Source organism: Pseudorasbora parva, chromosome 1 (assembly GCF_024679245.1).
Source record: "Pseudorasbora parva isolate DD20220531a chromosome 1, ASM2467924v1, whole genome shotgun sequence".
In the NCBI taxonomy this organism is placed as follows: domain Eukaryota; kingdom Metazoa; phylum Chordata; class Actinopteri; order Cypriniformes; family Gobionidae; genus Pseudorasbora; species Pseudorasbora parva.
The window spans coordinates 70030972-70053965 of NC_090172.1; the positions used below are offsets into that span (position 1 = coordinate 70030972).

Below are 22994 nucleotides of genomic sequence, written 5' to 3' on the forward strand. Positions count from 1 at the left end.
AGAATATAAGTGTGCTTATATATATATATATATATATTTTTTTTTTTTTTAACCACAAGAGTGGTTATAAAGATTTAATCTTAACGGACTTCAGTATTCTCAGGTTATTTATAAAACAATGTGTAGAAAAATTACGTAAAAAATTATTTAGCCTAGTTTAGACTGGACTGGAGTGAGGTAAAAACGGGGGGGGGGGGGGGGTGCAAACAGAGTTGTGGTTAGCTAGCTGTTAATTGTATTCAATTGTATATGGTAGAAAATTAGACTACACGTCAAAATGAACTTTTTAATGAAATATGATGTTCAAACTTTTGACTTCTTTATTAACTACATAATACAATAATTGTACTTTTACTTTCAGTACATGAGTAGTAAATTTTTAAATTAACTACTTGCAATACTTCAGTACAAACATTTTTGAATACTTTTGTATTTTTTCGGATTGCAAATGTCACGTTCACACACAGTGAACATAACCTGAAATACAGTACTAATAATCCTATTCTGGTACTGCGTGAACATGGCCAAAGTGCACACCAGATGCATATTTAACTGACATCTAACTTTGCCAAGTGAGAGTGAAAACGTCCCCGGTTACGTATGTAACCTTAGTTCCCTGAGAACAGGGAACGAGATGCTGCGTCAGCTGACGCTACGGGGAACGCCTTCAGCGTGACAGGTGTCTGAAATCGCTATCAAATCACAATCCTACTGACCGTCGGCAGCTGGTGATGTCATCACCGTGCGACCAGGAAGTATAAAAGGGCACCGTGCCAACATGACAATATCCGCTTCGTCTGAAGGGACTGTGGGCAGGCACACCTTGAAGCATGGCCATGTGACGCAGCGTCTCGTTCCCTGTTCTCAGGGAACTAAGGTTACATACGTAACCGGGGACGTTCCCTTTCGAAAGGGAACTCGCGCTGCGTCAGCTGACGCTACGGGGAACGATATACCCACGCCGCCATGCTGAGGGGAGTGCACGCCCCTTACTGGATGTGAGAACTGCCTGGACGAGTGTTCGCAGGAAGTCTGAACCACTCCCCCTCTAGCCACAAAGGCTGCCAGTGACATCATCCCCTACGGTCATAGCCCAAGCTATATGCCTAAAAGAGAACCTAAACAAGTTTTAACTGAGGTTTCCTACCCTCGGCTTGCTCGAGGGCCTGGGACCTACTACTTCGAAGGAAGGAGTCCCTTAAGGGAATGTGGCTAGGGGACCCGAGGGCGCCCCAGCCGTCACTAATACGGAAAAAACCTTAACCGAATGCCACCAGGGAGGCCTCACCTGGCATCACTTCTGTGGGACACCCCAGCTTGGCCAACCCTGTCTGTCAAAACAGAGCCTCCGGACATCGCTCTTACTCATGAGCATCCAGACTGAGGGACTGCAAACTGGCAATGTCCTCCTCAGACCGGAACTCGGAGACGGGAATCCTGGAGAGCAGTACTCAGCTTAGTGCTACTTACCCTTGCCATCGAGGGGCGTCTCTTCTGCTCGATCCTAGGATCTACTGAGCACATTTATTACAGGGGTGCTCAGGAGGCCTAAAAAAGGCCTATGGACTGATCTACCCAGGAGGCCCCGAGGGGGGCCTGCCTGTCTGATCAGACTCAAGCGGCCGTAAGCTCGCAGACGACCCTCAATGAGGGGAGCTCTTAAGCCAGCTTGGTAGGTAACCCATGCTGTAGGCTAGCCAGTCCCTGTCCTGAAGGGACTGCGCAGCAGAAACGGAGTCTCGTTGTGCTAGGGCATAAGCCCGCCCTTGAGTTATACCGGCCCAGGCCGGGACCCACCGGCGGGCAGCCGCTAGCTGTCAGCCCAAAGCCAGTTATACATTCCCGCTCAAGGGAACCGTTTCCCCTCCAGGGAGGCCATGAGGCGCCTCCACCCGGCACTGTTAGTGTTAGCTGTTAGCTGTTAAGAGCCGCAGGAAGGTGGCTTTACTGGTTCCTCAGGGGGCTCATGAGGCTATAACGCCAGAAGCCATCCATGCTAATGGCTAGCTTGTCACCGAGACCTTTGGTCCGGGAATCCTTTCCCATGAAGGCCCAAAAAGGCCTGACAGCATAATACACTGGCCTAGCGAGCGTCCCCCTCACCCTCAGGCGGCCTGCCGGCAGGTGGCTTTACTGGTTCCTCAGGGGGCTCATGAGGCTATAACGCCAGAAGCCACCCAATGCTAATAGCTAGCTTGTCACCGAGACCTGGTCCGGGAATCCCTTCCTATAAAGGCCCAAAAAGGCCTGACAGCATAATACACTACCCTCAGGCGGCCTAGAGCGGCCTACTTCCTGCCAGCCAACGTGCAAACTGTCGGGAGCTGTTGTGTTCCCGGGGCTCGCCTCCAGGGAGGCCTGTTTGATGCCTACATACAGTCCGGTCTTTTTAGGGCGGCCTGGAGAGGCCTATTGCCGAATGGCAGTTCCCTATTAGACTGGTGACAGACGGTGCTTATCCGATGGCAAATCCCACCGGAAACCCCGCCGGGAAACGACCTTAGGACGGCCTGAAGCAGCCTGTCCCTGATAGCAGACCACGCTAGCCGCCTGGCTATTACCCACGCACACTGTTGCAAGACCTGGAACCGGGGTTCACCCTACAGGAGGCCTAAAGCGGCCTAGATCCTGTCAACCAATGGTCGGGACCCTAGGTCACCCCTTCAGGGGACGCCATCTGAGGCGTGCTGAAACTCAGCGAGCCCTCATAAGTCGGGCTGACAGTGGCTTGTCTGCTGGATGATGAGGACTGGGTATCCAGTCACTACCTGGGGACTCACATGGGCCACGATGTCGGAACTCACCCGCAGGGAGGCCTACTGAGGCCTACCACCTGACCCAGAGTTAACTGCCCGGACTGCCTCGGCTGGTGTCTCCCGCCAGCCAGCCTTCTATAGTCGGTCCGACCCCAGCGGCCCATAGAAGCCTTCTGCGACAGCGCAGTCTCCCAGGCAGCGCCTACCAGCGTGGACCTAAAACACAATGCCCACACAGCAGTGCACTCAGCATAAAACGCCTTGAACCCTCTAAAGCGAGGGGAGTACAACTTACGCCACCTGCCTCCAGGGCGGCCATCTGGTTGTCCAGCGGTCCGCCGTCCGCGCAAGGGCATCAGCCGTGACAGTGTTTCGACTCCAGGGGAGAATCCTACCAACCCATGCTTTCCGATGGTTGCGAAGTACAGCCCGAGTCCTAAAGGTGAAGCAGAAGACACAGAGCAAAAGGTGAAAGATATTGAACACACACACCCGGCCATTTCCTGAACCAAGCCGGGGGGCCACCCAGAAGTGGCGGCCGCACTAGCTCTGGGGGGCGGGGCTAGCAAAAACAGTCTGACTGTGCACCGTGAAGAGACGCCTACCCCGTCCCCACGACCACTGGCCGAGTCGCGATCCATTCTGCTACACACCTTTTTGCATTAATAACAACCCCCAAATGCAGAAGGGGGGTGGGCATTGGCCGGACGACTCTAACTGTGGGGAGGCCGGATAGGGATACAAAGCTCCTGCGGGACTACCCACCGGAGCCCGGGGCAACTGCCAGGGTGATATGCCACCGCGAGACGTCACCGCCATCCCATCAACAGCCTAGGCCAACTTGATTCACTAGCATCGGTCTGATAATCCCACAAACAACGGCCCTAAAAAGGACTGGGACAGACCTTACTGTAGTTCATGCGCTAGCCTAACCTCACATATTCATCTAGATATTTTACTAGCAGAGGTGCCAACGCTACCCAGAGGTGGCTACAGCTAAAAAAGTTTGCCAGGAGAACATACATCAGTTTATATCGTCGCTACATGCCCGCGGCATGTGCGGTGGCCTGAACTGCTCATATTACACATATCCAGAAGAGAAACAGCCTTATAAAGTACTGTTACTACACTAGCAAACATACAGCCTACAAAAACACTCTGTTTATACAAACATCGTTCTAGCCACCTTTACCGGGGAACTACAGGCCCACTTCTCCAACTGTTACAATTTTTCTTCATCTTTTGTAGACAAAACATCCCTCAGGGAAGCATAGAGTCCAAACATACGGCATTGAAAAGAAGAATGTTTGCCCTTAAAGGGGACTCACCCGCTGTCTTCAGTGCCTCATCGCTTCATGTAACATGCATGCTTCGGTGCACTAACCTGAGGGTGGGGCGCTTTATTCTCAAAGGTAAGGCCGAGGAGGCGGCCGCGAAATCCCGTCCCCAGAGACGATGCACTGTGTGCGGGCAGAGCACACACCGGCCTGGCAGGCCATCAAAGTCTCACATCCGCTCATCATCGGCCCGCGCGGCCTGGTGTGAAGCGCGCCCGGGGAGAGAAAGGAAAAACAACAGGAAACCAATGGAGGGGACACATTTACATCACTTCCACGCCCTCGGGGGCGGAGACTCACCACCTTGCTTTCGGCGCTGGAAGCGGTTCTTCTCCCCGATGTCCCTCCTCCTGTTGCGGGTGTCCCGCCTCTTCTGCGTCCTACTCCTCCACGGAGGGGGCGCACGAGAGGCCACGCTGCTGCGTTGGCCCAATCGACGATCCTCGGATCTCGAAGGGCCAGGGACACCCTCCTGCCTGGGCGCCACCCCGGACCTCAGCGGAATACACGTTCTATATGCCGCTGAGCGCGCCCTCGCCTCTCTGAACTTTCCCACCACCGGCCTCGACGGAGGTGCCGAAAAGCTCAGAGGGCAAGACCGGGGCATCGAGGAGAAAAGCCTTTTCTTTCCCCCCGATGTCCGCCAGGTTCAGCCACAGATGCCTCTCTGTGGCGACCATAGCCGCCATCGACCGTGCAATGGCGACTGCTGTGTGTTTGGCCGCCCGGAGAGAGAGATCCGTAGTGCGGCGCAACTCAGCAATCGCATCAGGGGGTAGGCCCTCCCCCTGATCGAGGTCCCTCAGTAGATCAGCTTGATAGGCCTGCAACACAGCATTGTGTGCAAGGCCGTCGCCGCCTGACCCGCCGACGTGTATGCCCTGTCGTTCAGACGCAAAGTCGTCTTTAATGGTTTAGACGGCAGGGCTGGAGCTCTTAGTGTCGATGGCCACCCGGACGCGAGATAGTTCGCGAACGTCTCGTCGATGGGCGGCATCGACACATACCCTGCCTCGGCCAATCCCTCGACATCAGCGAAGTTAAAACACTGAGGTCGATGGAATCGTGCCGAGTAGGGTTTCTTCCATGCCCCCACGACCTGCTCGTGAAGGTCGGGGAGAAATGGAAGGCTCCCGGGAGCTGGGCAGCTATGGTCAGGGAGAAACCGATCGCCCAATCTGTCAGGGCGTGCGGCCTCTCCCCTGGCTCTCTGCCACGGCAGCTGAAGTCTCAGCGCCGCGCGCCCCATTACATCATACAGCTCCCCATACACGGGGCAGGATGGCTGGGAGGATTCAGCCTCAGCTTCATTCTCCTCCTCATCCACCGCCATCCTCTGATCGACCGGAAGAGGACAGACGGCGCCGCTCAGCCTCAGCGTGAGCGGGACCGCTCCCAGATGCTGGCTCTTCTTCCCTCGAGAAGAAGGCCAGGCGAGAGCGGAGCGTCCTCAATGGAAAACACTCGTAGTTTGCGCAGGAAGCCCCCTCGAGAACCTCCCGCGCGTGCTCTTCCCCCAGGCAGAGCACACAAAGGGTGTGTGTGTCCTCAGGCGTGAGAAACCTGGGACACGGATCGGCGCACTTCCTGTACACTCCCTTCACTTTACGTGTGCACTTCATTTTTAGACTTTCCAGCGAACCAGACAAACAGTCCCTGAAGATGAAAGGATATTGTCATGTTGGCACGGTGCCCTTTTATACTTCCTGGTCGCACGGTGATGACATCACCAGCTGCCAACAGTCAGTAGGATTGTGATTTGATAGCGATTTCAGACACCTGTCACGCTGAAGGCGTTCCCCGTAGCGTCAGCTGACGCAGCGCGAGTTCCCTTTCGAAAGGGAACACAGGGCTTGAATAGGCAAGAGTAAATGAGATAATAAGACACAGGTGGAAGTAATCAGATCATGATTAGTCAGGCAATGGGTTATGGGTAATGTAGTTGATGATGAGATAGCACAGGAGATGGAAGGAGACGCCCTCTGGTGGCGATCATGGGCACTCCAGCTATTGTTCTGCGTAATCACTGTATTTGATTGATATATGTTGAAGGTGTTTCTCTTCCTCAGACTCATCAGATCCATGGAAGGCTCTTTTCTTCATCATTCTTCTCCTTTGTGCTCTTCTGGGTTTGGTTGGGCTGATCCTCTACAAATACAGACACAAACTAACAGGTACAATCTGGTTAGTCTTCCGAAGGCTTTAATGCAGGCATTTATGCTTATGTGTTGTTATTTTATTAAATCTTTCTTTCAGGGAAGAAAACAGCTAAAGAAGGTAATTAAACTGCACATATTAGCCAAAACACAGTTGAATCAGCTTAACAGCTAAATGCTAATTCTGGAGTATTTGTGGAAACAATTAATAATTAAATCTTCAAAATGAAATGTTCTCTTATTTTAGATTGTGACGATGCATCTCCGAAGAGACCAACAAAAGAAGGTATCTGAAGAAGATTAACCGTTAATATTAATATCGTAAGCGATCCACTAAACATCACATAAATGCTCAAGTGCACGTCGTAACAGAAATCTTTACCAGAACATAATGTGAATACAGTCCAAACTATAACTTTAATCTGGGAAACTGACAGTGTGTCCACCTTTCTCTCCCGCTTCGCTCCATACTCAGACTGATTAAAGATGAAAACGGTAAACACCGGAGAGGAAGTCAGCCGCAGCCATCTGAACACCCGGTCTGTGGATCACCTTGAACTTAAAAGGCTGTAAAGCTAGATACCAACGGGTGATCCGCGCATTGGTATCCTTCATGCGGTGGAGCCACTGCAAGGGTGCGTGATCCGAACAGAGGGTGAACTCCCGCCCCAGGAGGTAGTATCGAAGAGTGAGGACGGCCCACCTGATGGCCAAACACTTCCTCTCTATGGTGCTGTACATCTTCTCTCTCTTAGAGAGCTTGCGACTGATGTACAGCACCGGCCGTTCCTCCCCCTCCACCTCCTGGGACAGGACCGTGCCCAGCCCCCTGTCCGAGGCGTCAGTCTGCAGAGAAAAAAGGAGAGAAAAGTCAGGAGCTTGTAGGAGCGGCCCACCACACAGAGCCGCCTTTAACTGAGTGAAAGCCTGCTGGCACTGCTCTGTCCATCGAATTGTATCTGGTTCTTCCTTTTTAGTTAGATCAGTCAGCGGCGTTGCGAGGTCCGAATAATTAGGTACCATCTCGGTAACACTTTACTTGAAGGGGTGTGCATAAGACTGACATGACACCTTCATAATCATGACATGACACTTGTCATGAATATGAAGGAGTTTTTATGCATGTTTATGACAACGGTCATTAAGTGTCATTCGCTTAATTATGTCATTTTTAATGCAATGATGACATTTCGGGGTTGTCTTTGTTATGACAACTTGACATAAACCAATACATCATAACCTCTCAGTGTCTTTGTCATGACAACTTGACATTACCAAGACAACATAACCTGTCATAAACAGACATGAAATGACATAGCAGATTAATTATCAAATTTAAGAAACTACTTAGCTTTTTGGGTTTACATTACATTAGTTGCTAGGCAACGTGGGGGAGAGGATGCTGGCGTTGTCTGTTCGCCGCTTCTCCACCCACAAATCATGTTAACTTTACTATTAAATTTAGATTTTATTATATTTTCTTATGTTTGTGACTAGTCTAACAGAGCTACTATTGGGACTGTTGCTGATTGCTGGCAGCCACTGAGAGGACGTTGTTTGCCGTTTTTTCACCGCTTCTCTTCTGTTTTTGTTTGAATTTGTGGTTGGTTTTGGTTTGAAGGACATTTGATGTTGCTCGCTGCGGCTGCTCTCTCTTCTGGGTGTCGGCTGCTCACTGGTGGTCTCCCTCGGGCTTGAACTGCATGGTGGCTGAAGTTTGCTCCAGGCTAGCGTCATCAGCGTCCGGCATGATGTTGAGATGTAATTTTTACTTGTTATTCATGTATTGTTATTTTTTCCCTTTGTTGCACCTTGAGATTCTTCGGAATGAAAAGTGCGTCATAAATAAAATCTATTTCTATTATTATTATTATTCTTATTATTAAACTGTCATGTGGTTGGTTTTGACGTTGGCTGTCATTAGGCTATTATAATGTCATGATTTTTTTATAAATTTAATTTGTCATTTACATGTCATTAAGTGTCAATACTCTGTCAAATTATTTTATAACATTGTCATGAATATATTTCTTGACCTAAACTACAGTGGTAAAAGTTGAATTTGTCATTAACATGTCATTAAGTGTCAATACTCTGTCAAATTATTTTAGGCAAGGCAAGGCAAGTTTATTTGTATAGCACATTTCATACCCAATGGCAATTCAAAGTGCTTTACATAGAAATTAATTAAAATAGTGGTTACAAATGCATGAGAAAAAAAAGAATACCATATGGACGAATAAAGAATTAAAAACAAGCATAGTTAAAACAGTCGTAAAGATATAGTAATTAAAATAATAATAATAATAAAAAAAAAAAAAAAAAAAAAAAAAAAAAATGGTCAGATCCACAATAATGATCTGATATAAAAATAAACATTCTTCAGTTTACAGCCTACATACATGTACCATCTTAATTAGAACACCTCTCATTCATTTCTTTCTCAAACACGTTCATAACATCCATTTTAATCACTATTCCCTGATTTTTACTCAGGAACCTTCTTGTTAAAACCCTTACTCACTCATCATACCCTCCACAGATTTACACATTCTCAAACCTTATTGTCAAACTTACTATTTCCATCAAACCCAGTTTTCACTCGTCATATTCAACTCAAAAGAACATATAAAATAAACAATAACCAGAGATAAGAACAAAGGTAAACTAAAATAATTATAAAAAGAATAAAGAGATAAGATAGGGTGCAATCAGTCGGACGTACAGTGGCACAGTGCTCATTCAGTAAACGCACAGCTGAACAGATGTGTTTTGAGTCTGGATTTGAATGTGGCTACTGTTGGAGCACATCTGATCTGTTCAGGAAGCTGGTTCCAACTACGGCTGGCATAATAGCTAAAAGCAGACTCTCCTTGCTTTGAGTGAACTCTTGGTATTTCTAACTGACTTGATCCTGCTGATCTGAGTGATCTGTTGGGTTTGTATTTAATCAGCATATCTGCGATGTATTGAGGTCCTAGCTCATTAAGAGATTTATAAACAAGTAATAGTACTTTAAAGTCGATCCTAAATGTAACTGGAAGCCAGTGTAAAGACCTGAGGACTGGTGTGATATGGTCATATTTTCTGGTTCTGCTCACAATCCTGGCAGCAGCGTTCTGTATGAGCTGCAGCTGTCTAATGGTCTTTTTAGGAAGGCCAGTGAGAAGGCCGTTACAATAGTCCACCCTACTGGTGATGAAAGCATGAACGAGTTTCTCTAAGTCTTGCCTGGAGACAAAACATCTAATCCTTGCAATATTTTTCAGATGATAGTATGCTGATTTAGTTATTGCTTTGACATGACTACTGAAACTCAGGTCGGACTGTAAAATCACTCCAAGATTCCTGACTTGATTTTTTGTTATCAGGCCTTTAGCCTCAAGATATGCGTTCACCTTGAGAATTTCATCTTTGTTTCCAAATGTAGTGATTTCGGTTTTGTCTTTGTTTAACTGAAGATAGTTTTGGCACATCCAGTTGTTAACTTCATCAATGCATTTGCACAGGGAGTCAATGGGGCTGTAGTCATTAGGTGATAGTGCTAAGTAGAGCTGGGTGTCATCAGCATAGCTGTGGTAAGCAATATTGTTCTTTTTCATTATTTGGCTCAGTGGCAGCATATACAGGTTAAACAGGAGAGGTGCTAGAATTGACCCTTGTGGGACTCCGCATGTCATGGACGTCCACTCAGACTTATGGTCTCCTATACTCACATAATAACCTCTCCCTTCTAAGTATGATCTGAACCATTTGAGGACCATTCCAGAAAGCCCAACCCAGTTTTCCAGCCTGTCTAGAAGTATGTTGTGGTCAACAGTATCGAATGCGGCACTGAGATCCAGTTGTACCAGAATTGATGTTTTGCCTGTATCAGAGTTTAAGCGAATATCATTTATAATCTTTATGAGCGCTGTCTCTGTACTGTGATGTGGACGGAAACCAGATTGAAAATTGTCAAAGTATCCATTTGAGTGTAAGAATTTGTTCAACTGATTGAAAACAACTTTTTCAATGATTTTGCCTATGCAGGGGAGATTTGAGATTGGTCTGTAGTTGCTCAGTATGGAGTTATCCAGATTTCTCTTTTTCAGAAGAGGCTTAACTATTGCAGTTTTAAGGGCGGTTGGAAAAGTCCCATAGAGGAGTGAGGAGTTTACCACTTCTAGGAGATCTGCTTCTAAACAGTTAAACACACTTTTGAAGAAAGAAGTGGGGAGTGTGTCTTGGGCACAGGTTGATGTTTTAAGATGCTGTACTGTGTCTTCTAAAATTTTGCAGTCAATAGCATCGAAATCTGACATGGTAATTTTCTGAGGGTTTGGTATGATCTGACTGACCCCAGAGCAACTAGAGGATGTGCTGATCGCCTTTCTGATATTATTGATTTTCTCTGAGAAGTAGGAAGCAAACTCACTGCATTTACTGTCTGAGAGCATTTCACTAGGAGTCTGACTCGGGGGGTTTGTTAGTCTCTCGACAGTAGCAAAAAGAGTGCGCGTGTTGTTTATGTTTCTGTTTATAATATTTGAGAAGAAGGTCTGTCTAGCTTTGCCTAGTTCAACATTGAAAGCATGAAGGGTGTCTTTATAGATGTTATAATGGACTACAAGTTTTGTCTTCCGCCACATGCGTTCAGATTTTCTGCATTGTCTTTTCATTATTTGAAGTGCTGTTGAGTTTCTCCAAGGTGCTTTTTGTTTGGTACTCTTTTTCCTGACTTTTAGAGGAGCAATATCATCAATTACACTCTTAACTTTTGAGTTAAAGGAGTCAAGGAGAAAATCAACAGAGTCTGCAGATATGCTTGGTTTTAGAGATAATGCCTTCATAAACAGCACATTAGTGTTCTCATTTAAGCATCTCTTTTTGACAGAGACAGATCTAGCTTCAATGGCAGGAGAGATTGATATATCAAAGAAAATACAGAAATGATCAGACAGTGCCACATCCTTAATAACAATTGATGAAATGTTTAGACCCTTACTGATAAGTAAATCTAGAGTGTGTCCACGATTGTGTGTGGGTCCATTTACATGCTGTGTCAAATCAAAAGTGTTAAGAACAGTCATGAGCTCTTTTGTTTTACTGGATTCAATATTGTCTATGTGAATGTTAAAATCCCCAGCAATAGCAAAACAGTCAAACTCTAAGGAAATTATTGATAACAGTTCTGTAAATTCCTCAATAAAGGCTGGTGAGTACTTTGGAGGCCTATAAATAATGATAAGCAGGATGCGTGGAGAACCTTTTAACACAATACCCAGATATTCTAGAGACAAATAGTCACCAAATGATACTTGCTTACATTGATAGAAATCTTTAAAAAGAGCAGCAACACCCCCACCTCTCCTAACTGCTCTGCAAACACTCATAAAAGTAAAGTTAGGAGGGGCTGCTTCATTTAGGACTGTTGCACTACAGTTTTCTTCTAGCCACGTTTCATTTAGAAGCAGAAAGTCTAGGTTGTTAGTGGTTATTAAGTCATTGACTAGAAATGATTTGTTCTTAAGTGAACGGATGTTTAAAAGCGCTAACTTAACAGTAATAATTTTTTTCTCCACATTAATCCTATTTTGGCAGGTAACAGGCAGCAGATTATATTGGTTTGTTAAACGGCCTGACAAGGCCTTAGACTTTCTTTCACGTAACAGAACAGAGATAGAGAAAGAGGCAGGCACACTGGGTTCCCCCTTGTTTTGTAAACATTTGATAAAGTTACTGTTATCATAGCGGGGACCCAAAACACATCACTGAGAGCTGGAGTCAGTTGTTTTTGGTTCACCTACAACAGATGGAGGCGGGTGTGGGCCCTGACGTTGTGACCGAAGAAATCTCACAGGAGGAGGGCGAGGACGAGCTGGGCCCACAGGCTTTGGTGTTTGTGGGGCTCCACGATTTTTGGTCGATATTTGGGGGCTCATAGCGATCGAGTGTGATAGTCTGATTCCAGCATGAACCAAGTCCTCCATTTTCTCTGAGAAGCTCAGATGCGGGGATGCTGGAGAGAGGAATGACATGTCCGGTGAGAGGGGCTGTTTCTCTGGTGTTATCGGAAGCTGAAATATGTTGTCCTGGCTTCCCTGTCCATTTTCCAGAAAATCATCCTTGGGTGCTGAATCTTGGAGCAGATCTAATCCTTCACAGTCAGTCTGTGGTGAGCTCTGTGGGCAGGGCTCAGCTGGGAGTGTGTCCGTGAGCAATTGTTGTTGTGGGGGCGTGGTCTTATCATTTTCCTTGTGGGATGTGTCAGCCACATGTCCATTCAGCTGCTGAAAAGAAGTCCTGTGGTCGTCCATACTCTGTATCCGGTTGAGTTGGTTAGAACACACAGCTGAAGGATGATGAAGGGAAAAATAAATATTGTCCTTTAACACTCTTGCACCAAGTTTGTTTGGGTGGTGGCCATTTGATGTAAACAATTGTCTCTGGCTCCAGAAGAGATTAAAGTTGTCGATGAAATTCACTCCCTTCATCATGCAGGTTTTTTGCAGCCATGTATTAAGCCCAAGCAACCGTGAGAATCTATTTGTTCCTCTTGCTGGCAGTGGTCCACTGATGAACGGCTGAACTTTCAGTTTGCTAAGTGTTTCAAAAAGTTCATTGAAATCCCTTTTAATGAGTTCTGACTGCTCTCTCTGAATATCGTTCTTTCCTACATGAATGATAAGTCGATTTGCTGTCTTGTGTTTTATCAGGATGTTCTGAATTTCCCTGTTTACATCAGAAATGGTTGCTTGTGGAAGGCAGCATGTAGTTGTATCTCTGCTGCGAATGTTTCTGACTGTGGAATCACCCACTATCAGAGTCCTTGGCTCGGCTGTGCTCTGAGCTGAGGGCCGCTGTCTGCTCGACCTTGAGCGCCTGTTAGCATTAGTGTTAGCTGTGGGCTGATGCAATCCGTGTTCGATCACATTCATCACGTTTGGGGATTCATCATCCTCATTCATTAATACTTCAAATCTGTTTTCAAGATGTATCGATGGTGGTCGGAAACTACTGTTTGCAATCCTTGTGTCTGGGGTAGAGCATGCTACTGCAGCAATATATGAAGCTCGTGACAATCTGACGTCTCGAGTGTGTTTGGGTCTTGCCCCCTGTTTGTGCCATCGATTAATGTGTTGATCAGTTACTTGTTTCTCTATCTGTTGAGTAGCACTAAATTTACGGGACTCACCAGCTGTGTGCAGAGGACGTTCGTGATGAAGCTCTGCTGTGTGATTCGTCCGGTTTGGTAGTTGCGCAAATATAACAGTGTCATTTTATAACAGTGTCATGAATATTTAGCTTGACCTGAAATATGGCATCATAGAGGAAATCGTACAGAGTCATTAAAAACTATTAATATAACTCAAAATGATAGAGTGACATAGACATATACACCTATATGATGATGTCTATGGTGGCACCACTGGTAATGTGTACGCTGTAACAGTTGTTGGCAGAGCCTCAGTCAGGTTAGTTTGTTTAGGTGTTTAATGTCAATTTAGTTTGCAGTAAGTAAAAACAATTCACAACAACGTTATTTTGGGTTTAATATACTTTATTTAAACTTTTGCTCACTCTTTAACGAATAGTTTGAGTTTATTCTTACCATTCCGTTTGTTACATAGACAGTAAAAGAAATGGACAGAGCGTTCCCATTGACGTCTACGGCGAAAGAATGAAGTCAACCTAGGGCACTCACTTCCTGATGGCTGAGCGAACTGCGCAGGCTCAGACTGAGCTTGACGACGTAGATGTGACGTGAGCCTCCTGTCTGACAGCTGTGAGTCTTCTAGTAGATGTGGAAAGTGAAAGCTGAATCACGTTGTTTAAATATTTTCTCCCGTTGCTTTTGGCTCATGGGCTTCTCTCCATTCTTCTCCCTTGACTTTATCAGACTTTATGTCTCCACGTCCCCCCGACTGCCTCATAGACAGTAAAAGATTGCCTGCGAGCGTCTCCTCAGGTCTATACGGTAATTTCTCTACTGTGCGACAGAGTCGCGTTGGTTATGACGCAATCGTTAGCCTATTTTTACAAAAACAGCTTCTGCGGGGCGATAGTGTAAGATACAAGGCAATGGAGCCTTTTATACATTGTCGTGTTTCTTTAGAAATAAACAATGGACAAATGGAGTCTTTAAACGCCTCAGATGTAAAGTTATTCACTGTCAAAGTGACTCAAAAATGAATGGGAGTCAATGGGATGCTAACAGCCGGTGATGGCTTGGTTAGTAATGGCAGCCCCTAGGGGTGGAACGCTTTCAGAGCGCTAGATTACTCCCTTGGTTTGTTATGGTGGAGTCTCGTGTGCTGGTGCACCGTCAAAAGGGGTTCGGGCGGAAATGTTGGCCCTATATATAATGTTCCGGCCTAGGCTCTAGCCGCAACCATTCCTTGTTCAGCCCGGGGTGGGGCTCTAAAGACTATTTCTCTTATTTTTATACATCGGAAGATAATTTATAAAGTGAAGTCATTTGACAAAGTGTTATTTTTCTGTGTTTGTTTATGTGTGTATATGATGTTGATATATATATATGTTTATTTTGTGTAATGGCCATTATTTGTGTATGTGTTTTCCCCTTTTTGCGTTAATTGGTGCTGGTCACCTGTGTATAAATTCATGCCTTGTGTTTTTAAGAGTCGGTTCTGTGAGAAGGCAGGTCTTAAAAATTAAATGATTGATTTTATTTCTCAAACTCCTTTTTATATTTTTAAGACATTTGAAGTTGTCTATTATCTAACCTTCTGTTGAAGCTGGTGGAGGAAACTTAAAAAATAAAATAAAACATTGTGAACTGAAAAATATTAATGATGCTGTTATTAAAAAATAATTTGACAGCGTATTTACACCTAATTGCATTTTAATGACAAATTAAACTTGTGCCACTGAAAAAAATGTATGACATTATAATGGCCTCAGTCAACATCAAAACCAACCACATAACAGTTTAAGGTTAACCCTATAAGCTAAGTAAGTTTCTTAAATTTGATAATCTGTTATGTCATGTTTATGACAGGTTATGTTTTCTTGGTAATGTCAAGTTGTCATGACAAAGACACTGACAGGTTATGATGTATTGGTTTATGTCAAGTTGTCATAACAAAGACAACTCCGAAATAACATCATTGCATTAAAAATGACATAATTAAGCGAATGACACTTAATGACAGTTGTCATAAAGATGCATAAAAACTCCTTCATATTCATGACACGTGTCATGTCATGATTATGAAGGTGTCATGTCAGTCTTATGCACACCCCTTCAAGTAAAGTGTTACCCAAATCTCTTATAATATCCCGCCAGCCCAAGGAACTGTCTAACCTCCTTTTTGGTCTTGGGTCTTGGGCAGGCCGCAACGGCTGCGGTCTTATTAATTTGGGGACGCACCTGCCCATGACCCAAGTGGAAGCCCAGATATCTTACTTCCACCCGCCCAATTGCACACTTCTTCGGGATGGCCGTGAGCCCAGCCCTTCTCAGCGACCTGAGGACCGCTCGCAAATGCTGCATATGAAGCTGCCAGTCACCACTATAGATGATATCATCTAGATAGGCAGTGGCATATGCAGCATGCGGCTGAAAAATTCAATCCATCAGGCGCTGAAAAGTCGCCGGTGCCCCGAACAGCCCGAAAGGAAGCGTAACAAGGTTTTTTCTTTGGTAACTGGAGACAAGGGCATCTTCCCTTTGTCAAGTCCAGCGTCGAATAAAAGCGAGCAGTACCTAGCCGATAAAGCAATTCATCAATCCGTGGCATGGGATATGCATCAAATTTCGACACCGCTTTGACTTTTCTGTAATCCACGCAGAACCAGACCGAGCCGTCGGGTTTTGTTACCAAAACGATCGGGCTCGCTCAGTCACTGTTGGATTCTTCTATAACCCCCATCTCTAGCATTGCCTCTAATTCTGCCTGAACCACTTTCTGTTTGTGTTCAGGCAATCTATATGGTTGGCTGCATACAACCACGCCCGGCTCGGTCTCAAGGTGGTGTTGGATGAGGTCGGTCTGCCCCAGTAGGGGCGAGAACACGTCGGCGAAATCCACCTGTAATTGTTTGAGGTCTATGAGCTGGGAGGGTGAGAGGTGATCTCCCCCCGCGACCAGAGCGTGAGATTGTGTCTTTTGAACCGCCTCTGATCCGAGATCATCCTCTCCACTCACTACCGTCGCCAGCATCACAGCCTCTGCCTCAACCCATTTGTTTAATAAATTGAGGTGATATATCTGACGTGCCCTGTCCCTGTCTGACCAAATTACCTCATAGTTCAGATCCCCTACTCATTGTGTGACCTCAAACGGTCCTTGTCACTTGGCAAGTAATTTGGAACTAGAGGTGGGGAGTAATAGAAGTACTTTCTCTCCCAGTGAAAATTGTCTTAATCTAGCCCCTTTGTTGTACAACTGTCTTTGTTTGTCTTGGGCCTGTAACAAAGTCCAACACAAACTGAATTTCATTTTTACTCGCAGATGGTCCGTCCTCCCAAGCTTCCCTAATGACATCCAAAACCTCTCGGGGCTGGCGGCCATAGAGAAGCTCGAAGGGGGAAAACCCCGTGGAGGCTTGGGGGACCTCACGGACAGCGAACAAGAGAAGTTCTAGCCATTTGTCCCAATTTTTGCCGTCTTCATGAACGAATTTACGAATCATTGTTTTCAATGTGCGATTAAATCTTTCTACCAGCCTGTCTGTTTGTGGGTGATAGACGCTGGTCCGAATAGATTTAATGCCCAATAATTCGTAAAGTTCGCGGATTGTCTGTGACATGAACGCCATGCCTTGATCGGTGAGAATCTCTTTGGGGATTCCCACCTGGGAGATTAGAGAGAACAGTGTACTCGCAACACTTTTCGCTGAAATGTTACGCAGTGGCACTGCCTCGGGATATCGTGTTGCATAATCCACTAGGACTAAAGCAAAGCGATGTCCGCGGGCTGACCGCTCTAATGGCCCGAATAAGGTCAATACCAATGCCCTTCGAAGGGGACCTGCATCAACGGAAGGGGGCACAATGGTGCTTTTGGTTGGGCCGGTGGGTTTACCAACTGACATTCACGACAAGACACACACCACCGGCGTACATTCTCGTGAATGCCCGGCAAAAAAAATCGGGACATGAGGCGGTTTAGTGTCGCTGTTTGCCCCAAATGCCCGGCCATCGGATTGTGATGAGCCGCCTGGAAAAGCATTTCCCGATGGCTTTTTGGAATCAACAACTGGGTTGTAGTCTGCTTTGTCTGGGCATCTTGGGTCACCCGATACAACCTGTCCTTTAACAGAGAAAAATAAGGAAGGGTGAGCGGTTGATCAGGACGAAGGGGATGGCCGTCGATGGCACAGACCTAATTAAATGCATTTTTTAGCATCTCATCCTGGGACTGTTCCAGGGGAAATCATCGCTCTCCGAAAACACTGGCGTTTCCGGCGCGCTTAGATCCCCCGGATCAGTGCCCAGTGGTCTCGGTTCCACCTCCCCCGCCTGTGCAACCGCCACCTTCCCTTTCTCTTTTTTCCCCCAAGAGGCATCCACGCACAAATATCCCAATAATTTATTAAATCCTGGCAATTTGTCCCCAAAATCAGTGGATGCCAGAGGTGCTGGTTAACGGCCACCTCAACTCTATCTTTTTGAACCCTGAATAGAAAATCCTTCGGCACTAACGGGTATTCTCTCACCTCCCCGTGCACACACCTCACCATAACCATGCAGCGCTTATCCCATGCCCCGGGTTGAATCAGGCTTTGGTGTATGGAGGTCTGGTTACAACCTTGATACTCACGGGTATTTGGTACAGGCCAGCCTGATCGGGGGCGGCGTGCGGGGCGTCGGGGACCCGGACCAGCGTCCCCACCTCCATCATCGGACACTGATCAATAAAGTGTCCGGGGTCCCCGCAGCACCAGCATGCCGGCCCAGGTTTCCCCGCGGCTCTAGCGACTGGCAGTAAAGGCGTGTATTGGCACAGAGAGAGCGGGTGCCAGGAAGCCGGCAGACAGGGATCCTGAGCTCCTCCCCCTCCTCTCGCTGACGGCTGGTACCCGGCGGCTTGTTCCTTCAGGGCTCCCGACCTCCATCGGTGAGCTGGTCGGGGCGTCAGCGCATTGCGCAATCTAGGCATAGGGACACGCTTAGAGGTTTGAGAGGAGGGGGAAGAGAGAGAGAGAAAGAGAGAGAGAGAGAGAGAAGGAGATAGTAGGGGTTCGCAGGAGCACGCCACCATTTTGTCCTCCGCCAGCTTGATGGCCTGGTCTAGCGACGTCAGGCAGTGGCACTGGACCCACTGTTTTCTTTGGCAACCTTGCCACGAATTGCTCCAGTGTCACCCGGTCGATGATTTCCTCGACGCCGCTTCCATCGGCCATCAACCACTTGCGACAGGAGTCCCGGAGCTGGTGTGCAAAGATGAAAGGCCGACCAAACTCGTCCAGGGTGAGGGTCCGGAACCTCTGGCAATGTTGCTCTTGAGTCCGGCTGACCCTTTGGAGGATGGCACGCTTCAGGTCGTCGTAGACCAGGAGATTCTGGACTGGCAGTTGGTGGGCGGCTACTTGTGCCTCCCCGGACAGTAGAGGCAGTAGCCGCATTGGCCAGTCTGCTTTGGGCAGGGCCGGCGTTTGCTATAGGCGAGCTAGGCGGTCCCCTAGGGCGTCAATTGTGTTAGGGGCGCGAGCGCGCTCTAGTGCCGCCCATTACTTCCCATTAAGCATATAATCGGAACAAGCGAAATACAACATAATGTTCATGAAACATGATCATCATAGGGCGCCCCCTCAGCCACACGTTTAATTACTTATCAACCTGATTATTGGATTGAATTGATGGTGATTATTGATTATTAGTTCAGGCGTTAGGTCAGGCAAGTGCTCATCTTGCGCGTTCATCAAAAATGAGGCGCCTAAACCCCGCGGGTGCACAGGGACGGAAAAAGAGAAAAAGAGAAAGGAAGAAAATCGAAAGAAAGCCCAGTATAGAGGTTAGTCTTCTTATCTCAAAATAAAATTACTTAGTATCAATCTTATCAACTAATATTTATTTTATAAATATTATTAATATTGTCACCAAGCTGTCACTTGCTAGTTTTCTACATAATTACTATACGTATTGCAAACATAACTTCACTGACAATAATCTACAATAACCTACATGGATGTCATTTAAATATCAAAAGTCCAGTTCGTTATGAATATGGATAACGTATGCACGTTAGTTATAAAAAGTACAAACGCTCTCTACGTGGGCGTCGGAAGGAAATAAATACGGCCTCTCGTTTTTTACTGGAGCAGCCTAACGATAGATACCATATTATTTACATTAAACACAAATATGCTGTGTTCACTTTTTTTTAAAATTCTTTTTAAATTCAATTTCTTCAATTCTTTACAGTGGCTGTAGTGTAGTGGTAAGACGCATGGCATAAAGATTTGATGCAGATCGATCAGAGGTTTGATCCCGCCTCTTGCCACCCTCGCTCTATTCCCCTTTCCCATCACATATCAGATCGGAAAGGCATTTATTTTCAATAAAAAGTTAGAAAATGTTTGAAAAGTGGAAATAAAGCGTCAAACGTGTTTAATAATAAGTGCTTCTCGGTTAGGGGTAGGCCTAGGAAAACAGACGTGCTGAATTAGAATAGAGACGATAAAAGTGAGTGGGGTGGGGAGGGGTGGGGGGCGCAAAACTCCATCTCGCCTAGGGCAACCAAAGAGCTAGAGCCGGCCCTGGCTTTGGGCCATTCCCGATACCCGGCCGCCCGCTCGAAGAGCTCAATGAATGCTTCAGGGTCGTCCTCGGGACCCATCTTGGCCAGCGTTGTGCAGGCGGGCGAGTCGCTGGTCTATCTTTGGGGAACGGCCCGAATCTCCCGGTCCATCCAGCTCCAGAACAGCTCTGGGCCTTCGTGCTGGGCCGTGAGGAGAGCTTCAAACCGTTTCTGCTGTTCCTCCCTCACGGCTAGCAGGTCTTGATGGTGCTCCTGATGAAGACCGGCGAGCAACTGGATGATGTCGGCAAGTGGTGTCTTCGGCGGAGTTTGCATGGCAGTGGCTCTCTTCTCCCTTCCTGGGTTTCGGCACCAGTGTAGTAATGTTCATTGTTAAGGAAGGAAGAAGACAAGGGTCGGCTTTGACTGGGACTCGCTTTCTTTATTCAGTCTTTCAAAAATAATCAACAACACACTCTCAGTGTGGTATCTCAGGTTCTCCACGATATGGATCGCTCCGTTGTATATCGCTCAGTCTCTGTATATCACTCAGTCTCTGTAGTAAGCACACGCAAAGTCCCAGTCCAACTTTCTCTCTCGACTCTCTCCCAGCCGTGGCTTAAATGCGCTCTCTCCACGCCAATCACTGCAATCAGAAACAGGTGTTCGTCATCTGTGCTTGACCTACTTACCTGCCGCTCCACTCTGTGCTCTCTCTCCCGCTGCAGACCTCGCAGAACCACGCCCCCTTCGCCACAATTGTACCTTTATAAGGTCAAATATTCTGGTTACACACAGAGTCCTCAGCTAAACGAGAACCACCAACTCATGAGAACTCATTCAGTTTATGACTGAAGAATTCACAACCTCAGCAAACACTGATCGCTTTTACTTTCTTATTATTGATAATCCAGAACATCATGTCCCAGCTTAATTCACACAGTCACATTGGGGACTTTTATCATTTTAAAACATCTTTAATAAATAATTTTATAATTTTATCAGCATAAAGAGCATCTGCTTCAGTGGAAGCAACAAAAATCATCACAGTGTTTTTCTCAAATATATAACTTTATTATGGGGAATTAACAATGCAATAACATTGTTTACATGTATAATTCCTGTTATATATTGATGATAACTTTAGATGTTCTCAGTTACAGCTGTAGATTTCTTTCTCTAAAGTCTCAAATGGTTTGTCATTTTAGTTGTGGGAGACACAAATATAGAAGAACTGAGGAAACATGCAGGTATGATCCTCTCAGTTATAAATGCATTTCATCATCTTCAGTCATATATGCACATATGTGGAAATATTGCACACACATGAGGATTAATACTGGATGATTTATGTATTTCTACCTCTCAGTTCAGATCACTATTGACCATGAGCATTCACATCCAGATCTGATGATCTCTAAAGACTGTAAAGTCTTGAGGGACAGAGCAGGATATAAATACACAGGAGAGGGATTTCCATATGAATTATGTGCATCTGGAGCTCAAACATTCACATCTGGACGTCACTATTGGGAGGTAGAGCTGGCAGTTCCTCCTAACCCTCCTAAAGACCATTGGATGATTGGTGTGATGAAACATGGAAACTATTGTTCAAAAGACAGATCTGCTTTAACTCCATCAAACGGTTTCTGGTTCTTGTGTTCAGACGGTCCTAAAGGCCTTTATATGAGTCCTGTAACACCGATTACATTCCCACTATTGCCAAGACCTGAACGACTGGGTGTTCTGTTAGATTATGATGATAGTCAGCTGTCATTTTACAATGTCAAAGAGAGGAAACATCTGCTGACCATGAGCTCCAGATTCACTGGGTCAGTCATAGCTCCGCTCTTTAATCCAGGAGTAGGTGATATAAGTCCACTTACAATTATAGATTGTCCAGAACCTGTAGAATCTCCTGTAGAGTCCAGTCAACCTTTACTGACCAATCCAGGAGCAGGTGATCAGAGTCTGATTATAGATTGTCCAAAACCTGTAGAATCTCCTGTAGAGTCCAGTCAACCTTTACTGACCAATCCAGAAGCAGGTGATCAGAGTCTGAATAAAAATATGGATTGTCCAGAACCTGTAGAATCTCCTGCAGAGTCCAGTCAACCTTTACTGACCAATCCAGGAGTAGGTGATCAGAGTCTGTATAAAAATATGGATCGTCCAGAACCTGTAGAATCTCCTGTAGAGTCCAGTCAACCATTACTGACCAATCCAGGAGTAGGTTATCAGAGTCTAAATAAAAATATGGATCGTCCAGAACCTGTAGAATCTCCTGTAGAGTCCAGTCAACCTTTACTGACCAATCCAGAAGCAGGTGATCAGAGTCTGAATAAAAATATGGATTGTCCAGAACCTGTAGAATCTCCTGGAGAGTCCAGTCAACCTTTACTGACCAATCCAGGAGTAGGTGATCAGAGTCTGAATAAAAATATGGATTGTCCAGAACCTGTAGAATCTCCTGTAGAGTCCAGTCAACCTTTACTGACCAATCGAGGAGTAGGTGATCAGAGTCTGAATAATAATATAGATTGTCCAGAACCTGTAGAATCTCCTGTAGAGTCCAGTCAACCTTTACTGACCAATCCAGGAGCAGGTGATCAGAGTCTGAATAATAATATAGATTGTCCAGAACCTGTAGAATCTCCTGTAGAGTCCAGTCAACCTTTACTGACCAATCCAGGAGCAGGGGATCAGAGTCTGATTATAGATTGTCCAGAACCTGTAGAATCTCCTGTAGAGTCCAGTCAACCTTTACTGACCAATCCAGGAGCAGGGGATCAGAGTCTGATTATAGATTGTCCAGAACCTGTAGAATCTCCTGTAGAGTCCAGTCAACCTTTACTGACCAATCCAGAAGCAGGTGATCAGAGTCTGAATAATAATATAGATTGTCCAGAACCTGTAGAATCTCCTGTAGAGTCCAGTCAACCTTTACTGACCAATCCAGGAGTAGGGGATCAGAGTCTGAATAAAAATATGGATTGTCCAGAACCTGTAGAATCTCGTGCAGAGTCCAGTCAACCTTTACTGGGTAACAGCTAA

At 46.1% G+C, this 22994-nt stretch overlaps 1 protein-coding gene across 1 annotated transcript in view; it reads left to right on the forward strand.

Annotated features, from left to right (window-relative positions):
* The window catches only part of LOC137082239 (butyrophilin subfamily 1 member A1-like), a 42215-nt gene extending 19221 nt beyond the window's left edge, over positions 1–22994 (forward strand). The window contains exons 5-10 of the mRNA XM_067447703.1: positions 6163–6267; positions 6350–6370; positions 6902–6924; positions 17520–17535; positions 21158–21190; positions 21310–22994. Coding sequence (XP_067303804.1) covers positions 6163–6267; positions 6350–6370; positions 6902–6924; positions 17520–17535; positions 21158–21190; positions 21310–22994 — 1883 coding nt within the window. The remainder of the gene's footprint in view (positions 1–6162; positions 6268–6349; positions 6371–6901; positions 6925–17519; positions 17536–21157; positions 21191–21309) is intronic.